Source organism: Apteryx mantelli, chromosome 1 (genome assembly GCF_036417845.1).
Source record: "Apteryx mantelli isolate bAptMan1 chromosome 1, bAptMan1.hap1, whole genome shotgun sequence".
NCBI classification, from domain to species: Eukaryota; Metazoa; Chordata; class Aves; order Apterygiformes; family Apterygidae; genus Apteryx; species Apteryx mantelli.
The window spans coordinates 168,671,412-168,693,181 of record NC_089978.1 but is presented as its reverse complement, the minus strand read 5'-3'; the positions used below and the strand labels follow the sequence as shown (position 1 = coordinate 168,693,181).

At 36.6% G+C, this 21,770-nt stretch overlaps 1 protein-coding gene across 9 annotated transcripts in view; it reads left to right on the top strand.

The window, feature by feature from the left end:
- The window catches only part of CNOT4 (CCR4-NOT transcription complex subunit 4), an 83,153-nt gene that overhangs the window by 42,325 nt on the left and 19,058 nt on the right, over positions 1-21,770 (top strand). For 6 of the 9 annotated variants that reach the window (XM_013947774.2, XM_013947776.2, XM_067311895.1 and 3 more), the window contains exons 3-10: positions 3,292-3,489; positions 6,350-6,436; positions 6,960-7,061; positions 8,309-8,434; positions 12,919-13,043; positions 16,712-16,867; positions 19,510-19,567; positions 19,854-20,103. In XM_013947774.2, the coding sequence (XP_013803228.1) occupies positions 3,292-3,489; positions 6,350-6,436; positions 6,960-7,061; positions 8,309-8,434; positions 12,919-13,043; positions 16,712-16,867; positions 19,510-19,567; positions 19,854-20,103 (1,102 nt within the window). The remainder of the gene's footprint in view (positions 1-3,291; positions 3,490-6,349; positions 6,437-6,959; positions 7,062-8,308; positions 8,435-12,918; positions 13,044-16,711; positions 16,868-19,509; positions 19,568-19,853; positions 20,104-21,770) is intronic. The other 3 variants (XM_013947777.2, XM_013947775.2, XM_067311865.1) reach the window with 2 other exon arrangements.

Sequence of the window (21,770 nt, the reverse complement as noted above, 5' to 3'; positions counted from 1 at the left end):
TAACATCTAGTCCCTTGTATTACCCAATGCAAAATAGAACTGGATTCATGCTTGGCTTAGGTGTGTCTTAAAATTGTCATCTCTAGTAGTATGGCTTTACAGTCTGGCCGCTTTTGCTGTTTAAGACTCGAGAGCTTCTAGTAGCTGCCTTCTCCCTATTTCATAGTGTTGGACAGAGAGCAAAAACAAAGATATGATACTGTGAGGTACACCAACAGTCATTAACCTTGCTTGGTTTCCAGAGCCCTGTTCCACCACCTTTTCAAATGTTCTACCTGTAGCTGAACCATCATCCGAGTTCATGAACTTCATCACTGTGGCAGCAATCACTCTGAAGATGAGATCATTTATTGTCATATTTTTAGAATGTCTTTATGTCTGTATTCAAAAGGAACAGGATTTTTAAAACTTAAGATTTTTTTTAGAATTAGCTTCTGGTGCTCTGCCTACTGGCCTTTCTCCCTCCTTAAGCGCACAATATCTCTATCTCTCATCACTGCACACACTATATGTCAATAGGAGAATCATCTATCACTTCTTAGAATTGTGTTTTTCTGATTTATTCCTGAGATTCAAGAGATGCATGTGGGTTTATCTATAGTTCCTGCATGTCAAGATACCCAACTGTTCATATTCCTTAGAAGCATTGGATATGTCATAAGTGACAAATATGCATATGAAGCATTTTATATGTAATATAGCTCTACAGCATCCAGTGAAAACTTGTGATCTTCTTGCTGCCTAAATAAATACTGTTATCCAGGGTGGCAAATCAACTGGTGCTGCTTCTTAGTGTTTGAAGTCCTTATTCAGGTGGTCTCATACCTCCTGCTGAGATGAAAGCTATTTTTCTTCCCCTAATTCTGACCTTACTGCTGCTGTTAGTCCTGTGCCTCCCAGCAGCCCTCATACTCTGCTGTACAAACTACTAGTTCTACTGTGGACAACTAAATGTTCTGCTTAGGTTTCTACCTGAGTTAACCAGGGATGCTTCCCAACTAATGTTCAGGACATCCAGCAGCAAATTGCTGTACAGAGGAGGAACATACTGTTTAACTTCCTTTTCATTTGAGAGTATACTCTGAATGTGGTTATATTTGACAAGAAAGAAGCTGGTGAGCTTTGAGACTCTGTTTTCCCTTGGATCTCCAGGGGCCTTACCAAAACTCCTGCAAACCACCAATTTATTCATTTCTTGTGCAGGACTAGTGAACAGCATGCCTGAGAGCCTTGACTTCTGTAGTATGTGGTTTGGAGGAGGAATTGCATCTTTAAAAGGATGGCTTGTGGGGATGATACCACAACACTTTGTTTAGGGCAAACCATTTTATTTTTGGAACTATATCTACCTTGCACAGGTGCACTTTTGTTCCCATTCCTGCCTGAACTCAGGTTGATCATGATCACAGAATAAACTTTCTCTTTGCTGGAGCAGTCTCTCTTCCTTAAAACAAAACAGTATCCTTTATGCTACATGATTGACTAACACACTTTAAGCTCTTTAAGTAAATGAAATGCCTTCTAGAATTATTTTGCGTCTCTGAAGTCCCCTTGTGGTGTACTTGTTGAAACAAAACTCAAAATAACTATTGGCTATAACCTAATTTCAAATGACCTTACTAATGTGGAGCATTGCTGTTCATTCGGTACATCAAGTGAAATCTGCATAAGTATTCAGTGTTACTTGTGAATAACGTAACTTTCTGATAAACTGTGCAGTTTTAACTTGTTTTTTAAGGGTAACTTGAATCCTTGTTGTGCTTTCATGTAAGGACTTAGGTGTGTATCTTTGGCTAATGCTAGATATCTTACAAGTTTAAATTCCTTTGTGATAATAAAAACATGTTCTATAGAACTTGGTGTTGAGACATTAGACACCATCTGCTGAAGTCAAGTGTAGCATAAAGATGCTAGACTTTCTGTTTTGTTTTCTTACTCTAAAATTCATCTTGGTTTGTTTGGGGATGTACTCAGAAGATTATCAGGATGAAGTGCTTGATGGCTCTTCCAGTAGCATCATGCAGATGTGAAGAGTGTATGCTTTTAACCTAAACCTTACATTCATCTGCTACTGTAGATTTCCCCAGGTCAAGCCATTTAATATGACAATTAGTTTTGTGTGTTACCATTAACAGAGGACAATCAGGAAAAAGTTAAAGTCGCTTCTGGATCTATACCCTGAAGTCTTTGGTTATGGTAGTTCAGGAAAAGAACTTAATTCAACATATTGGTGAGCTTAACTTCTTTACCTAAATTCCTTACCTTAATGCCCATCTCTTATACTCTTCTAATTTTAGACTTCAACTTTGTTTAGAAACGGTTCTTCTTGTTTAAGATTTATTTTATACATCATCTTTTGTGCTTAGTATTGCTTTATTTAAAAGTATGAAATCTAACTTTTCAGTCTGAAAAAAGTGGGAAGGGTAAGGAATATGGGACTGCTTTGAAGAGTAATATACACTGCAGCTTACAAGACAAGATTGAAATTGTGCCTTTATACAGTAGATGCATGTTGTCCATGAGTAGAGCAGTCTTTCTAGGTAACTCTGAGGACGTTGTTTTGCTTTTGCTAGCTATTCTTGAGATTAAAAAACTACAGTGTTGTGTCTGTTTTTGAGAAATTATCTGTAGATGATCTTGAGGTTAAAAATATACCTTTGTCCCAGAGAGGCGAAACCTAAGTTTCAAACTGATACACGAACATGGCAAGAATAGTATTAAATCTACATGTAATAGCTGCACTGGAACCTGCCTCTTTACTGGGAGAAGTTAACCGTGTGAAGACTGAGCCATGTAATGGTGATGTTGTCTTGACTTTGGGTCACTGAAATTACACTTGTATTTTGATTTCTTGTTCTACAGTCATTATTTCATGTTTTTTAATGCACTTAAAATATTTAGATCTGTGTCAGATGACTAAATTTAATGTGAGTACGCAGGGCCCTGCCTTTTGCCCTGCTTACTATGCTATGTTAGTAAAATCTTAATAGGATGTGTTGGCTCTCATGTTGCTATTGCTCTTAGTGTTACAAAACTAAGCAGCAGAATGCAGCTCTTGCTAGCTTCAGTACTATACCTGTAAAAGAATTCTATAAAAATTACAGAAGATGTGCTCTCCCCCCCCCCCCCCCCATTGAATATGCTATTTTTATAGTGTGGCTGGCCGTAACAATCAGAACAGGATAACATAGGAAGGAAATTTATGCATTACAACATCAGGATTAATGGTTTTTAAATGTATTCTCAATGTTTCTCAACTGGGTTGTTTTTAATGATATTTATTATATTTAGCCATACCCAGAAGATCCAGCAGTGTACAAACCACTCTCCCAGGAAGAGCTGCAAAGGATAAAAAATGAAAAGAAACAGAAACAAAATGAGAGGAAACAGAAGATATCAGAGAACCGCAAACACTTGGCCAGTGTACGAGTTGTACAGAAGAACCTTGTCTTTGTGGTAGGGCTATCTCAGCGCCTAGCAGATCCAGAGGTGAGCACTTCATACCTGCAGATCTTGCTCTTAACTTACTGTCAGGGAACCATGGGAACGTCCTTGTGCCCACGCTTGCATCTATCTAATGGGAGCTTTCAAAAAGCTCCCTGATGCTGAGGCCTGCTTCCCTTAAGGGAACTATTCAGCTTCCTCCTCCAAAATAACCTCGATAGATGTTTGCTTTTGAGAGTACAACTGCTGTATCCTTTGTTAAGGAAAGTGTTCTTAGCATTTGTCAAAAATGGCTTGTTTTTAGCCTAAAATGAGTTTAAGAATTTCTAGGTATTTTCCTGTGCTGGATCTGCTGGCACTACACAGTTGTGTCATGGACCACCTATTCTAAAACGGGAGCTGGGTCAGATTATAAAGAACAAATATGAAAGTGTAGCACAAAGCTGTAAGGACAAAAGAAAAAAGCCAAGACGCACAATGAAGTGTAACTAGGAAGGAGCATAACAGTAATGTCACTCGAGGGGGGGAAAAAAAAAAATACGAGGAGAACCTGGAAAAGGGTTGACTCAATACCCTACCTAATCAAAAAGAAGCTTTTAATTTGAGAAAAATTACTTAAAATGTTCTCTTTACTTCTATCATCAGAGTCAACTGCAGATAGCTAATGGAATTAACACTAATAAGTAAGAGTACCTTCAGCTAGAATATGAAGGAATGATCTACAGGATAAGATGCGTGTCTTAAACTACTCTGTCAGGTTAAATTCATCTGATTAGTCTAAAACTGTCTGGAGAAGTCTCAAATAAAAGTGGCTCTTTTTGTAGACTCTCTGAGTATGGGTGGCATTTTGATAGACTGGAAAAGAACAAATGTAAAAGCTGCATTTTGTGTAGAGGAGGGAAAAAGGTGGGGGGGGGGAAAGTGGAGGGAAGAGAAAAATCAACCTTAAACTGATATGGCTTGTAACACTTCAATTTCTATAAGAATATAGCAACAAATTAATCTGCTGTATTTGCAACTGTCAGCATTGTCTTGATGCTATTTATTACTGCAAAATCTATTCAGTTTCTCTTCATGACCAGATAAGAGGATTTGTGAATAGGAGAAGTAATATATACAGTTAAAATTTATTTTTTAACCTCAGTGCCACACTGAATACTTCAAGTAATTACCAGTGGTTTATTGGTGTAGTACAACCCCCACTTACTAGGTTTGGTGGTAGTCAATATTCTCACTGACATACCAGAAGATAATGTGTACTTACTGAATTTTGCATATAGCACCAAGATGAGTTTTTCTTTTTTTAAAAAAAGACGACCTTCAAAAAATCTAGCCTGTACAAGAGAGGCCAAAAAAAAAAGTAGGGCTCAATATAGACAAGTTTAGGTTTCCCACTTAAGCAGGATAAAACTGCTGTATAAATAAAGGTCATTTGGAAGGAGAGATTGGCTGCTATTTACTCTTTTTGAAAAGAGATCTGTGGATTGTATTGGAGTCCAGATGAATTTACTTATGTTGATGTGCAATTGGGGGGGGGGGAAGACCTGAAGGCCATGCTGCCAGCTATTGTCAGGAGTATAGTCTGTAAGATTATACTGATTATACAGATAATATTATATTATAAATAAGATTATACAGATCTGTAATCTGTAAGACACTTGAAGAAATTCTTCTCCTTTACTCAGAATTGTCAGTCTCCTCTGGATGGGTGCCCAAAGGTGGACGCAATATCTTTCAGGAAGGTGTAGATCAATGGAAGGGTATTCAGAAGACTTTACTGAGAATGACTGGTTATCTAGAAAACATGCCCTGTAGTCCTACAAAACATTCCAAATATGATTAGCGTTGTTAGATCTTGAAGACATGGATGTTCCCTCAAGGAGGGAGAGGAGGTGGCTGGTAGAGTCTTGGATCAATACAGTTCTACTGTATTATCCAGTCTTAATCTGAAGATGGAGCTGGGGAAACAAATCTTTCTTTTTACTCTCTAATTATTGTTCAGAACCAGAAATACCCTTTGCTTATCTCGCTTCAGTCTTAATAGTTGGTTCTTCTGCACATCCTTTCAGCATGGGATAGAGAAATAACAGCTTTTAGTACCACGTATAAGATATATTGGCAAGTCCATTGTCACACATGTAGCCATTATTCAAAGTTGCTTAATATGCTAGAGATGTTCCTGCTTTGCATGGGATCCCTAAATGGTGTGTTACCGCTAACTGATGCGATGAAGAGCAGGACAGGAGTATTTCTCCTCAGAGATATGATATCTACTCATTCATTTCAGTGCAGTGTTGATTCTGAAATATCTCTTCTCTTGCCCCTTGGAAGTATTGTATATTGTCTTCCTATACTTCATCTCTAGTCTTCTATACATTTAAAGATGTCTCAAGCTAACCAGTTTATTCTTTTCCCTTCAAGGTTAGGGCAAGTGAGTCAGAATTGAGCATTTTGTTTTTAATGATTAATATATGTGAATGCAAGCTTAAAGTTCTTTTAAAGTTGGGATGAATGTGGGTTTTTTTGTTTGGTTGGTTTTTTAGCTATTTTATAATTTGAGGGGGGGGAAGCATATACAGGAATATTTCATATTGAGTAGGTTCTATCTTGCTATAGTACAGTTTAGATGATCTGGATCCCCAAAGAAACTTAAATACAACATAAAGTGTGAAATAGCTCTAATTCTAGTTCTTTATTGCAGTGGCAACATAAATTCATATTTTAAATAACAATCTTTTTCATTGGAGAACAGATCTACATCTACATGCTCTCCTCCTTTTTTTAGAAAAGACCTGTTTTTATTAGAGGTCCTGGTTGCATAGTTACATAGAACAATGATAAATATAGTCCCCTATGAATTGCAGTTAATCTCCCAGTATACCACTTTAACTGTCTTCTCTTGTAGGTTTTGAAACGACCAGAATATTTTGGGAAGTTTGGTAAAATACACAAAGTTGTCATTAATAACAGCACATCATATGCAGGCTCACAGGTAAGTCTGTAGAGGCTCTTATGATTTCATTCCTTTAGGGAAAGTATGGTTTGGAGTGGATCTGGGCTCCCTATTTCTGATTAAGCAGTGGGTTAAAGGACTAAAAAGAAAAAATACAATTTTGCAGAAATCAGATTACTGTAAGTAACTGAGCCATTGCCTACCAGACTCTCAAAGTTTGGTTGCAAAATACAGAGAGCAGATAGAAAAGTTAAAAAGCAGGAGATAGGATGAGAACCTTCAAACAAGCAGCAGTATAGCATTTATTTGCTATTTTCCATTTCAAGGTACAAAACACCTTTTAATTATTGAGTATATTTAGAGCTTTAAGCAACACTTTGTTTCTTCTTTTCCACATTCTTCATGCATCACATCTAAATTTTTATGAAATTTACTGTTTTTGTCACTTTTCCTTTTAAAAACGTCTAGTCTTGAATATAGCAATTTAGGAAATGAGTTGCTATACAAAAAGCTTAATATTCCGGTCTTTCTGGAAAAAAAAATCAGTATGTTTTCTTTCTAGGGTCCAAGTGCCAGTGCATATGTAACCTACATCCGGTCAGAAGATGCTCTCAGAGCCATACAGTGTGTCAATAATGTGGTGGTAGATGGCAGAACACTTAAGGTGGTAATATTTTTACATTCTCATCTATATGTGCTAGCACACTAATATCAGTGCATATTGTAAAATTTTATTTCTGTAGATATGTTCTTGTGAACAAAAATGTCCAGTTGAGCGAGTTACTGATTTTTGACCCATTTTCTTAGCATTAATTGTGACATTGAAGTTTAGTGAGCTTCCAGCTGGCCGGGAGTTGGCAAATAACTTCTTAAAAGCAATAGCAGAGAGAGATTCCTCCCTTCCCCCTTTGCCACATGGGATCTTTTGCTGTGTAACTTAGAACCATGGTGTGAAAACCTGATACTTGTTTTTACAGAACATTTCTGTGATCCAAACACATGGAGTGCGATTAAAGAGGAATGTACTTCTGCAGTGATCTTGGTGGCATTACTTGAGCTTTATGTTTCTCATCCTCCAGACTTTCTAGCATGTTAATGTCCTATGGACCATGCTCCCAAAGCATTCCTGTAGTAGTAAATCTGTCATTGTCTCAAGCATCCTATCTTCTTTCAGGTTAGGAGAAATAGACTGTTCCAAAAATAAAGCCCAGGTCTATTATGTAGAGGCATAAAATTAACTATGCCATGAAACCTAGTCTTGTCTTTTCTTTTCTTTTTTTTAAATGTGCTTCACTTCGTTATTAAACTGAATCCCCCCCCCCCCCCAGCAGCTTCCTTTCACTTCATTTGCTCTATAATATATGGAAAACCAATGGGACTTGTTCTGTGCTCAGCCATTTTAAAATCCATGCTGTGATTCTACAGGACTTTTAAAAAGTAGTTAAAACAAACAAACAAACCTCTCAAAAGCTCTATGGGAAAATTAAGTATTACATTTTGATAACAGGTATGAAGGCTGACTTGGCCAAATGGTGGCTATAGAAAATTATCTGACTAATGCTAATTTCCTGACCTTACTACCAAATATTAACTGGACTAATGTAATACAAACTCATAATTACTTTGTTCAGTTTCTTCTGACTATGAATGCAAATATTTACTGAGTCTCTTTTTGGCATTTATTTAGATTAGAATTTACTTCTATTCTCATCTAATTATCTAATTGTTGAGCATATATATGGATTTCTTGTAAACTGACTTTCTAGTTAATTTGTATCAAAAATTCATTATGATGAAACTCCAATCTTGAGGAGGAATAATTTTTTTGGAAATATGTTTCTTATTTTCCTGTAGTGTAAATGGGACTCTTGATTTCTTGTACTTAATTCAGCTGATTTTTCCATTCTTCAGGCATCATTAGGTACAACAAAATACTGCAGTTATTTTCTAAAGAATATGCAGTGTCCAAAGCCAGACTGCATGTATCTACACGAGCTGGGAGATGAAGCAGCCAGTTTCACAAAAGAGGAAATGCAGGTAGGTGTAAAGAATGAGAAACACATGAATGAAATGTAGCACATACGTATTTTCCTGTATATAATTTAGCCAAATATTAGCATAATGTAATCTGCCATTGACTATTGTGGAAAAAATGAATTTTGAGTTACAAAAGGTGCTTCACCAATTGGATATTGGAAGTGAGTAGTTAGTTAAAATTTTCATTGGACTGCTTTTAAAGGCTGAAAAGGAGTCCACTGAATGTTGGAGCATTAAAAGGATTGAGATAAACTCTTAACCAAGAATTCAAATAACCTAGAGTTTGTCCTTTTTTCATACTGGTGCAAGGTAACATACATTATTTTAAATCTCAATGAAAGAGTAATGCAAACTTAGGTTTTCCTGCAGGTTTTATGAATATGATCAGTTTTCATGGCTTAACTAATATATGGTGATATGAGCACGTGTCTAAATTCTAATACCTTTTTTAGCCTGTGAAAGGTATAGAAAAGATTTGAATCATAACATTGAGGGTAACTGTAACAGAGCATAATACTGCTGTAAAGTAGTTTACGGTTATCTCATCAGCAAAATCCTTATTTAGAGTAGGGAAGCAAGTAAATTGATAGCTTAACTGCCTTAAAGATGGGGTGTTTGAAAAACTGTCTTTTGAGTCTGAGTCTGTCTGTCTACATAGAGGGTACTGTAAAGCTTTCAAACGCAGTCTCGAGTATGTCAATTTTGTATCCATGCTATAAAATACTTGCATGCGGTCTGTCCGTGAAGCAGGTGGGCCTCACCCCCAGTGCTAGCGCAAATGTTGTATAAGTAGATTTTACTTCAGTTATGCTAGGCTGTTCTAAATCAGAGAATAAGGAAAAATATCTGTATCTATTAAACATTTTTTCCATAGATAGCAGTTATTTCTGAGGATTTCAGCTAGATTTTCATACAATAAAAAGCACCCTACCCTATTAGGAATAGTCCCTGTAGTATATTTTATGCCTTGGATAATGGCAGTAGGAGATGAAGTTCAAAGAACATATGCAAACCTGGATACTTTCTGCAGTTCATTTCCCTGTATTTCTCTCACTGTTTAGAGTTGTTGTATTATGCTTGTTTGAGGGTATGTTCCTGCTTAGGCTTTCTAGTTTCTTATGGAGCTGTCAGCCATGAATTTATTTAATCCTTTTTGAACCTGTTGATACTGGTTACTCCACAGCTTTTTGTGGCAGCAAGTTCCAGAACTTCACTAGCTGTTTTATAAAGTACTTTTTTTTCAGCTGTTATAAACTAATCTCCAGTTTTGTCAAATGTCCCCTAAGTTTAGCACTGTAGTACTTGGTGAATAAAGGTTTTGCTTTCAGCTTATCCATTACCTTTGTGATGCTATAAAACTTGATCTTGCCTTCCTCATCTGCCTTCTCTCCAAATTGTAAAGTTTCTGGGCTTTAAATTTTATTTTTGTGAAGCAGTTGCTTCATCCCTGTGATCATTTTAGTTGCCCTGTTCTGTATCTTCTCTAACTCCACTGTGTCCTCCTTGAGATGCAGAAACCAGACTAAATGCACATCACACTCAAGATGTGGGAACAACAAAGTTTCATATAGCAGTCCTCTTGGTTGGTAGGGGGAGTATTGTTGGTGTGTGTGTTGTCGTGTCCCCGCCCCCCCCCCCCCCCCCCCAAATTGTAACATCCAGTTCAGAGGTTAGCAGTGCTGGCATTATTTTTTCCCCAGATGTGTTACCTTATGTTTGTTTATGGTGAAACTCGTTTGCCACCTTTTTGCCCATTAGTTGAGTTTTATGAGGTTCTCTTGGAGCTCCTGGTTATCAGCATGGCTGTTCACTACCCAAAGTAGCTTAGCATTGTCAGTGAACAGAATTTGCTGTTCTCTTCTTTTTCCTGCTCACTGATGGTGTCTTGTGAAACTGATCCCAGTCATCAGTCCTGATTTTCTTCTGCGTCTGGAATAGTGACCAGTAAGCACTACCTTTGTCTTTGAACTGGCTTCAATCTATAGAACCACCTTTCCTCTAATCCCAGGGCAACTTCTTTAATAATCTTTAGTGTGAAACCTTGTCAAAAAAAATTTCGTTGATCCTCTCTATCCATATGCTTACTGACACCATTGTGAAATTCCAGTAGGTTAGTGAAGTAGGATTTCCCTTTACAGAAGGCATGCAGGCTCATTCCCAACAGATTGCATTTATCCATGTACTACTTTTTTTTTCTTTAAGATTAGACATTATCATTTTGCAAGGGATGGAAGTTGAACTCAGTCTGTTGTTGTTCTTGGGATCCCTTCAACAGCCTTTTTACAGAAGACAGTTACACCAGCAATATGCAAGTCCTCTGCCACAGCTGTCAGTTAAAACTGACAGGTTATATACCTTGGCCAGCAGTTCTGCAATTTCACATTTTAGTTTCTTCATAACTCTTGAGTGGGTGATACTTGATCTTGGTGACTTAAATGAATCTTCCTTTCCTGTACTTTATTATATTTGTTAAACTTTTTTTAACTTTCTTGGAAATCATTGGGAATTACACAGCTATGAAAGAGTTCTGTGAACTCAAAGGCATCAGCTTTCTGAGGTTTTGGTTACTGTCAGTGGATTTACATGTCCATTTAATGAGAATGGTTGTTCATTGTCTGTTTGTTGTCACAGATGTTATGGTTCTGTCTCTAAAACAAAATGTTTTGTTAGTGGATAAACTTTCTTTCTAGGTTCCATAATTGTTGATAGAGCTAAACATTGTGACAAACTGAAAAGAATTGGTAGAACTTCAGAAGTCTCTGAAAGTGAAGTTGGGAATTTAGATAAGACAGGTAGGAGATAGTGGGATGATTTGTTTTCCTAGGTTTGGCCTCTGGATTGATTCTTATAAATAAAACATGGTTTCCTACGAATTCCTACGAAGAATTTGAATCTTGTTTCTTCTTTCTCACATTCACATGACAGGTAAATGAACTTAGGGCTGGCCTGACATCCCTGAACAACCAGAGCTCAGTCTCTTGCCATTGAAGTCTTAAGCAAGCTTGAGAGATCAAGGAAGGTTTCTTCTTACTCAGCTGCTTAAATGTCTGTAGTGTAGACCCCTGTATCTGAGCTAGTTATTTATATTCTCTTTATAGCAAGTGGAGAAAGGCATTTCTAGGTTTCAGTGTATCTCCTAAAATCTTTGTGTAGATGAACCACACTCTAGAAGTTCATCTTTTTTTTTCTACTGTAGGTAGTAGTTTGGGTGTAGACATTTACAAAGTTGGGTAAGAACGAACCTACTCCAAATGTTTCAGTGCCCTTTTAGGGGTATGAGAGTAGGTTAAGTACATAGAAAAGACATGTTCAGAATTGACCAGTAACAGAAAACTGGAGACTTAAGTACCAAAATACTTGAGATATTTAGTGTTTGACTGACTTGGAGTATTTACTAAGTGGGATATGGAATTGCTGTACTAAAGGAGCCCATAAAGGCCATTTCCTTTATCAGTGGTTTTGTTTGAAATGGGAAGTATTCCTGCTTAAATTGGAAAAATATATATATTCTCTCTCTCTCTAGATATAGATATACAATGTAGTATTTTATTCATATATTTTATATGTAAGTATATAAAGTATTACAATTCAAGAGAATACCCATTATATTAGAACATACACTATTTTATGTTGCATTTTACTCAAAAATATTAAAATGCCTAACTTGCAAATAATATTTCTTAACTTCGAGTGGTATAACGACCTACAAAAAATGTGAATGTTCATCTTGAATTTCTGTCATGTAAAATGTTGGGGGGTATGGACTTTATTTTAAATCTATTAAATAGAATATTATTTATTTTAAAAGAATATTTAAATATTCTTTTAAATAATTGAAGAATTGAATTATTAAGAATTGAAATATTCTTTTAATTATTCTTTTAAATTATTTAAAAGAATTATTAGTTACTGCTTGGAATACATTCCTTGTCACATGGTAGTTCACACTTGCACCACCTCCAATGTTTTTATTAAGCCTGTATAGTTCCCATATGTAAATCATTCTATACCCTGGGTTGTAAGAGAGACTGTTTTTCCTCTTTCCCTTCTCCTGAAAAGGTTAATATAATTGATATATAGAATGAAGACTGTACACTTGCTGTGGAGATTTAGGCACTTTTGATTTAGATGGTACTATTGTGAAGTTTTTTATTAGAACTGGAGAGCAAGTTCTAATAAGGCTGCAACTATTTTCTGCTTTAGAAGCCTCAAAAGAAAAGTTATAAATTGGTAAATCCATCTGAGTGATTTCTGATGCAAGCTTTAGGTTCCTTGAGATCATATTAATGCTGAGATTGAGAAGCACTCTCTTGAGGTTTCACTCAGGAGTGACCTCTGAAGTTGTTAGAGTTAACTACTAAGCTTTGCGAGATTTTGTATCTATCTGTAATTTTTATATATAATATATAAAATAAATATTGTGTGTGTGTATATAAAAACAAAAAACCCCTAAGACCTAATTCATTCAGTTTCTATTTCCCTAGGCGGGTAAGCACCAGGAATATGAACAGAAACTACTGCAAGAACTATACAAACTAAACCCCAACTTTCTCCAATTATCTACGGGTACAGTTGACAAGAACAAGAATAAAGTGTCAGCACTGCAGAGGTATGATGCATAAGTACTGATGCTGGACTGCCTGGCAAAGCTTTTCTTCTGGTTATTCATGCAGAAAACATTCTTCCTATTGCATCCCCAAACTTGCCTACACTAGTCTAGTGCATGTTAACATGATAAACCCAGATATCAGCTGTCTCCATTCAGCTGAAGTATGCACCACTTGGTTCTAATACTGACTCAGTGTGAGTCTTGTTTGGTGGATAAATTCCTTTCTGCTGTGTGCGTTTGGATTCACCAAGTCAGAATGGGGTATTTTTCTTCTGAAAGAAGACCTTGTATTTCATATTTGCATCAATACATGTTGTAGTATTTATTGAAGAACAGAAATCACCTTTTTTGGTATGGTGTCTGTTGTGACAAATGCAGTCTATACTGTCACAACTGGGACACGTTACTATCTTGACAGATGCTTTTTATTGTGTGTTTATATCATGATTTCAAGTGCAGTCTTGACATTAAGTGTAAAGACCTTGGAAACTAGAAGTAAAATAATCACACTTTCTTTTTCCTGTTGTGTGGTTAAGAATTCACAAGATGTGAATTGAAGACTTCCTGCCTTTGAGTAAACTGAAACGGTATAGCTTTCATGATATGTTTTAATTGCAGATATTGCTTCTCATTACTGCTTTCTATTGAATTAGTCTTTTATCCAGTAAGTTGTGAAAAGGTTGCTGTCCATAGGAGTACACTTTAGGCTTTCATTTATCCTTGTACGATTGATCAGTCCTTCTGTGAATTGTCTGCTCAAACATTAAATTTGAGATAAAGAAATAAAAGCTGCTAATTACTTACTCTCCTCCTTTTTATGGGATTTTCATAATGAGAAGGGCAGGATAGATTGTAAAAGTTAGTTTTCACTTGCATGCTTTGGCTTTGTAATCAGGATCTGTGTTGTGGGCCAGTTTACTGAACTTTCAGATAGTGGTTTGTCATCGGTGGTATCACTGCATAACATCTTAGGAAGAAAGTGGATACGATATCTAAAATATTGCCAAGGGAGCTTGAGGATATAAAATCTAATTTCCAGAATTGGAATCCAGCTAGGTGTACTCGGATTATCCTCCTTTACTTTTACAGGAAGTGTCATATGATCTTTTTGACTGCAAGTGGTCAGGGCTTCCAGTTTGGCCTTTTCTGAAGGGCTGTGCCACATCTTGTTATGTCTTGGGCACTGGTTCAATATTGACTTGGAAGGAAGAGAGCTACGCGTAAAGCGAACACACCACTTAGTGCATCGTTTGAGTGTTGATTTATTTTATGTTCGAAGTCTGAACTAATCTTAATTTGAAACCTAATTAGATTCTAACAAAACAAATGACACCAGAGAGGAAAGAATGCTCTATCTGAAACTGCAGCAAGCATTTAAGCCTTCAGAAAGCAATTATGAGTTGGAGCTTGGCCAATCTGTGGTGCTAACATTTTGGCACTTGTGGGGAGGGGGAAAAAATGGCATTTACTCCAGGCTACAAGTGGTTTGGAGTTAATTTCACTTGTCACCTCAACAGAGCATCACCACTGCATCGAATTTGCTCTTTACTAAGCGCTAGGCATCATCTTTTGGGTAGCAAAGTCTATTTCTTCTTGCAGCTGGGATTTTGAAATGTTTCTTTAAGTCCTATCTGATGAGCACTATGTGTAGCTGGAGAGGTGGTGTGTGTGTGTGTGGCTGCTCTTCACAACTTCCTACCCCATCAATTCCTCTTTTGTCTGATTCACTGATAAATCAGCCTGGCGGTTTGTCAGAGAGCCTCTGACAGTTTTGTGGTCACCTGTGTTTCTGGGGTGTCGGATTTCAGTTTTACTTTGGAATCAAGCAGAAGTTGAGTTCTAAATAAAAGGTGTCTATTATTAAATATCCAAAAATAGAACAATTTCTTACTTTGTATAAATGCTTTTTCCCATTTCCGTTCTAATTTGAAAGGTCATATTCACAGAACTTCTCTTTTGATGCTAAAGGCAAATGTTGAAAAATTCCCCCAGTGCCTCTTTGAATGTGTGTGCATATCTCTTGGTATGTCACTTGATAGTAATAGTGCCTGCTTTCTCTTAAAATTAGGGGTGTAGTCCACATTTAAATCATAGTTCGTTTGATAAGATGGATCAAGCTCTTTTCTGAGTTTTTTCCTGAAGAATCAAAATGAATGCTTTCTTATGCTAGAAGTAGGAACTCTTATGCTCCTGCTGGCCTTTTAGAGACCAGCCCTTTTGGAAACTTTGTATATTAAAAAAAAAAAAAAAAAAAAAAAAAAAAATCGGATGCAACACTGACTTTTACCTGTGAAATTTTAAAGTTAATTTTAGTATATACAGATGACTTGCACTGCAACGGACATAATTTGGGATATTTAAAATAAACTTGTTAACAGATTGGAAAGACTTGTATTCAGATTGTGGCTGGTTTTTTTGCGGGGAGCGATGTTGAATGAATGACCTGACACATCATGACATAATGTGTCTTCATTCATTGATGCTTGTATCTTATCAACTCACTATCTCTAACTTATTTCAAATGCATACAGAGTGAAGATGGGATCTGGAAATCAAAGCTTTCATTTGTGTATACATTACGTAGGTGTTATCTGAGAGCAGGTGGAGGCAGAATAGCAAATCTTAAAATCCTAACTGAGATTTGAGGATATCTAGTAATATCAATTTTTTCTGAATAGGAAGCATTCTTATTGCTATAAATAGTTGTAGGAAATTTCCTGATTCTGACTGGTAAATTATTAAATTTACCTAGAGAGGTAGAACAAATTTTGGGCCATGTAATAAGTACATACTACCTATAAAACTTTTTTGAAAGCTTGTTCCTTTCGAAGGCAGCACTTGAACACTAGAAAATAGCATACCAATTGAAGCAGATGAAAGTCTAAAGTTAAAAGGGGAAAAATGGAGAAAATTAAAACAAACTTTTGTAGTAAGATTGTAGGGCTAGTGGATGACAATATATTTAAATGCATTTGGTTATGGATGGTATTTCAACTGGCTTCAATTTGTCTAAAATGTAACTCTTCAGCAGTAATTTCTGCTTTGAGTCCTCTCGAACTTCTCTTGCAGATCAGATGTGCTCTCTGAAATGAAACTTAACCTTATTTTATAATAAGGGAAGTAATTATGGTTTTAAACTAAAAGTGAAATGAGCAATAGCTTGAATAAACAATGTGCTGGTCTGGCTGGTTTCATGGTCTGTTGGTGATGCTATGGACTCCTGTGCAGGCAGCAAATCTGTTGAGCAGGGCCTGATATGGCCTGGAATATAAAAGATTTTCAATAAATAGGTGGTTTAGTTCAGGTATTTAAAAGTTTCATAAACCATATGGGATAAAGCCAATAATTTTAGATAAAATGTATATAGGTTTTGGTACCTGAAGCTGTCAGTGGATTTTTCTAATTGGACAAGTATGGACTTTGGCAGTGCAGCTATCAGTTCAGTGAAGAATATGGAGAGTTCTGCCCAGTCTTTTCTCTCCCCTCCTTCCCCCTCTGATTTATCTTTTTTTGGTCATCACCATTTAAAATCTGAGAAATAATATCCATATAAATCTGTTCTTACAGATTGTCTGGCACACGGATTCATTTCCTCAGTGCTTACAATATTTAAAAACACTTTCTTCATAACTTGAACTCTTCTTTTTTTTACTCTTGCCTTTTTCCAGACCCAACAGTAATAACAAAGATGCCTGGCCATCATTACAGAGTTCAAGTAAATCAGCCAACGGTTTAACAGTGGAGCACAGGAAAACGCCTCCTATATTAGAAAATGGCACAGACCCAGAACACATGACTCCAGATGGTGCAGACTCAGATTTCGGGTAATTGTGCTGCCTTTTATACTTCAGATAGCTTGCTTTCTCTCTCACTGATTGGTGTGGAGGGAATGATTCTCCAGTTTCTCTGGTTGGAGAGCTGGATTCAGATCCTGATCAGGTCACTAAAAAGTCTAGGCTTAGTCTGTGTCAAAAAGACTGATTGACAGATTGTGCAGGAGAATCCTAACAATAAATTAGTAAGTGATGGTACAGGTAAGGGCTGAGGGGAATTGAAGAATCATTTTGTCAAAAGCTTATACAGCTGCCCACAACAGGGCATGATCCAAGCCAGAACTAAACCCTTCATTTCCATGCAGAACTTCCCACAAAAATAACACACTAGTTGCTGTGTTCCAGGAGGCTTGTCACTTGGAAAAGCCTCAAGAGCAAGAAGCTAAATGCTAGGCTGAATATGTGTCATCTCTTTACAGCAGTGTGTTCTAGAAACCCAACTGCAGAGGTAAGGGCTTCCTAATTACCACTCATAGCAGAAACAACAGGGCAGCAGATCAACTGAGACCTCTTTGTGCAGGGGAGGCAATTCATCTGCTTGCAGTAAAGTCCTTATTGCTAACCAGTTTTTTTTCCCTCTTTTGGTGCCCTCCTTGACTAGAATTGGTGTTCTCTTCCATCATAAGCATCACTGGCAGTTTCGATGGTAGTCTGCAGCCATATTACTCTGTTTCTGTTGGACCCCTTAGGTAATATCTGTTGGGCTCATTTAGAGGTTGGATGGGAAAATGCCAAGTTAAACTATAATATTTCAAGAAGTAGTGTTGCTGATCTTCATTTTAAATCAATATTGAACCGATGCATTAACATTGTGGTAAAGAGTGCTGTTGAAAGTGGTACTTTCTTGTTAGACTTAATAGTCCCACTGAGGCGTGATTAGAGATCCTATGGTTGCATCTCAGTGATGGCATGTAGCTTTCTTTGTCTCCTTTCTGGAAAGAATATACTAAATTTATGTAAAAATGCTGTAACCAATGGATAATGAATCTAGTTCATTCTTGAGGGCTGGAAGCCCATCTGACAATCGAAGGGTCCTTAAGTAAGTTCAAGTATAATAAGCATTGTCTTTCACAACACTGCAGTTTGAAGCTGTGTCTTTGTCAGTGGCCTTGTAGAGCTGATGTTCCAGTTGCTTCTTTTCCCAGTGAAAGTGATTGTTTAGTGAAGAGTCTACAACAAAATTCTTTGTGCTGTAGCTATTTGGGAATTATTAACGTGCAGCGGTTTGTTCTGAGTGGAATAACCTTCTTGATCCTGTTCAGCCACTGAGTAGAAAGTCGTTATAAATCTTTTCTGGAGTAGTGCTTGTTTGCAAATATATTCCTGATTTTTTTGTTTTTAAATCATAAGTATATTTTAAAGTACTAGAACTGCAATTATCTTTCGGAGATACCAACTCAACTAGTGCTCTTTTGCACAAAAATTGTCTTCATTGAAGGGTAACTTTTATAGCGCTTCTTTAGAATGGAGAAGAATTAATTCTGCTGAGTTTAGGTTCTAATTATTCTGGGCTGTGGAGAACAAATATGGAGGGAGAAGGCTTTTGAGTTTTGAACCGTGATAAATGGCTCTGCAGAATTTAAGGGGTGCTTGAAAACAAGGTGTTGGTAGGATCTGAAGTCTGCACCCAGTGTAAAAACAACAACAACAATCACATGTCTGTATTTGTTTTGTACTAACAGAATATGCCTGTAATTTGACTTGTATCACATTCTGACTAAATCAAACTTAATTCATAATTTTCAGCTTCTGTATGTAGAAGGACTGGGCTTTCAGGCTATACAGTCTGATACTTGTGCATACCACTTCTTATGAGTAGATAAAATGAAAGCACCTATAGGTTGTAAAGCAGAGGTTTTCATCTGAACTGAAGCTAGCACTGTTTTTTAGTAGAGAATTTAGCAGAACGAAAGCTGCTCACGAACGCCTGTCGCTCTCGAACCCTGAGATGTGCCATTCCAGCTGAGTCACGCTCATTCCCAGTGAACAGTTTTCTGAAGTATTTTTCTGTTGTTTCTCATCTTTATTCTCTTTGTTTGCTCTCTGGTTTTTATGCCATGTTTTTTCCTCTGTTTTTCCCCCTTTTGTCATCCCGAAAGTCTGTTCTCTCGCTTTAGAACAAATTTCTGCTAGTTAAAGCTTGAAGGCTGGTGGGAACCTTGACTTCCTACCAGGACAGGCTGGTTAATTTAATCTCTTATCTCTCCCCAGATTTATTTAGGATGTGTATGGGAATTGAGAACTTGGATAGCTAGGAAACAAATCTGTTTCCAAATTTCTCTCCAACAATAGAACAGATGGAGCTGACTACAAATGGAATACTGCCATAGTACAAGAATCCTGTTTTTTGAAATGACATAGAACTACTTTGAACATGTTTTAAACTTTCCTTTTGTTCCTTAACAGGACAGTCAACAAGCAGAATGGAGAGTAGGGGGTAAAAAGATTATAATATATGGCAAATGATTGGAGTGCTCATGATTTAAATCAATCTCATAAGTGGACTTTTTTCCTTCTTAGTTCCTGAAAATTAATTTTGTTTTATTTTCAAGACATTTATATTACTAAAAAACAATTGTTCACTTTGGATACTTGAGTGTCTTACTGACTTTTTTCCCCTCCCACTTTTCTAGCCCTATCGACAAACCTTCAGATTCCCTCAGTATAGGAAACGGTGACAGCTCTCAGCAGGTAAGACATAAAGATAAAGGCTATGAAAGTATGAACTGAGTTTGGCTAAGGGCCTGATGCAACTTGTAGTTTGAGAAGCAATTACTTTCAGAAGAAAATCATAATTTTGAACAAAACTGCAAAATGCTGCTTCTAGTTGATTTGATGTTAAACATTGTATGGAGATATATATTAATTAAACTAATTGCAGCCAAAAGTTTTGAGGAAATCTTTTAACTGTAGTAGTGAAGAATATTTTAAGTATAATCATTCATGTCCTAACTGTCTCTCTCTCCTTTGCCCATAGATAACAAACAGTGACACACCTTCACCACCACCTGGTTTATCAAAACCTAATCCAGTCATACCCATCAGTTCATCTAATCACAGTGCACGGTCCCCTTTTGAAGGGGCTGTAACAGAATCACAGTCGCTCTTCTCTGACAACTTCCGGCACCCCAACCCCATCCCAAGTGGGCTCCCTCCATTCCCCAGTTCTCCACAGACTTCCAATGACTGGCCCACAGCACCAGAACCACAGAGCCTCTTCACATCAGGTAGGGGGGACCTTTGATTACTTTGCTAGATGTTGCTGCTGTTGTAACTGATGTCCAAAATTGTGTGGAACCAAAAACTGCAGGATTTACTTCATTTTGCTTCTTTTTCCTCTTCGCAAATGATTAAATGTGTCCCTAAGCTATAGATGAATTGCAGTGACATAAGGGTTTCTTCTGAGAAAAACTACAGTTTTCCAACTGTCTAGATTTATATATTATAAGATTATTTTATAAGAGTGTCTATTCTAGTTTTCTAGTATTCTTTGTAGTGTTTTTTCTAGTATTTTCTAGTATTCTGGTTTTTTTTTCTTAGCTAACTGTCTTCATAAATAATAGGACAAGTGACAAGTATGCTTAATGTTAACATTTCAGGTTTCTTCTGGGGATGAGGACAATATGTGATGTCAGTATATGTTGGTGTAATCTGTATTATCTGCAATTCCAACATCAAAATTGTGCAGTGATATTTAACATTTTCTATATCATCCTGCATAGTTATGCGAAGCTGCCTAATTTTTATCTTTCTGAAGTGAAAGAAATAGTAGAAATACAGTTAATTGCAGCAAGTGAAGGATACCTGTGTTCTCCAGTTATTTTGCTATGAAATATCACTTCATATGAATGAAACTGTTTTAGGTGCATTTATATGCTCTTGGGAATGGCTAACAGTATTTAGGAGCTCACAAATCATAAATCTGAGACACGTTAGAAAATTAAGTGAAATGATACAGATAATAAATAGAATCCAGTGATAACTTTGGGATACAGTTCTTTACTTAGTGGTTAATCTTCTTTTGATGCTTATCTCCCTTCTGGATGTGATAATCCTGTTTGTAAATAATATTCATTACTAAGGAAACTACCTGCTGCTGAGGTACTATACACATTGATTTTGTGAGGATTAAGCACCAGTGAGAGACAACTTCCAGATGGTAGAGATCTTGTTTATTTCATAATTAATATCAAATGTATCATTGCTATTTAAATCAGAATATGAAGGATATTTTTATCTTTGTTTAGCAGCTCTTTTCATTCTAAAATCCATGATTAGACACTAAATTGGAAGTATAGATTTGTTCTCTGAGAGAGGATTCTCTGAGCATAATTTCAACTTTTTTAAAGTGGTAATCAAGGTTCCCTACCAGCAGAGGGAGTAAATGTTATAAGTGATACCACCTTGTAGTCATCATTTTTATCTACTGTGGTCGTGAAGAAAAATACTGTGAAGTTAGAACCAGTATCCATTGAACCTGAGTTAAGTAATTTAAATAGTTTAATGGAACAAACTAGGAATTGAAACTGTAAGCAAGGTAGCTTGTTTTTGCAACACGGTCTCAAAATACTTAACAGCATCTTGTAATACAGTTTGTTACTTCCTTTTTATCAAGGTGTGTACTTCACACATGTCTTCATAACAATAGGCAGTTTTTATCACTGCTCGGAAGTCTATAAAAGTATAAGAGGGAGCATCTTTTTCCCCCTCCTACCATTTTTTGCACAGCAGAGCTGAAGCACAGTGTTAATACTGAAAGCAAAATAATTAACAGAATAACAACGTTCTTTAAACTATGAATTTCTGCTTAGTCACACTTCCGTTGAGGAATATGGGTATAAAGAATGTTTTAAACAAGTGTTTGTCTATTGGTCTCTTTCTACTCTCTGCTATT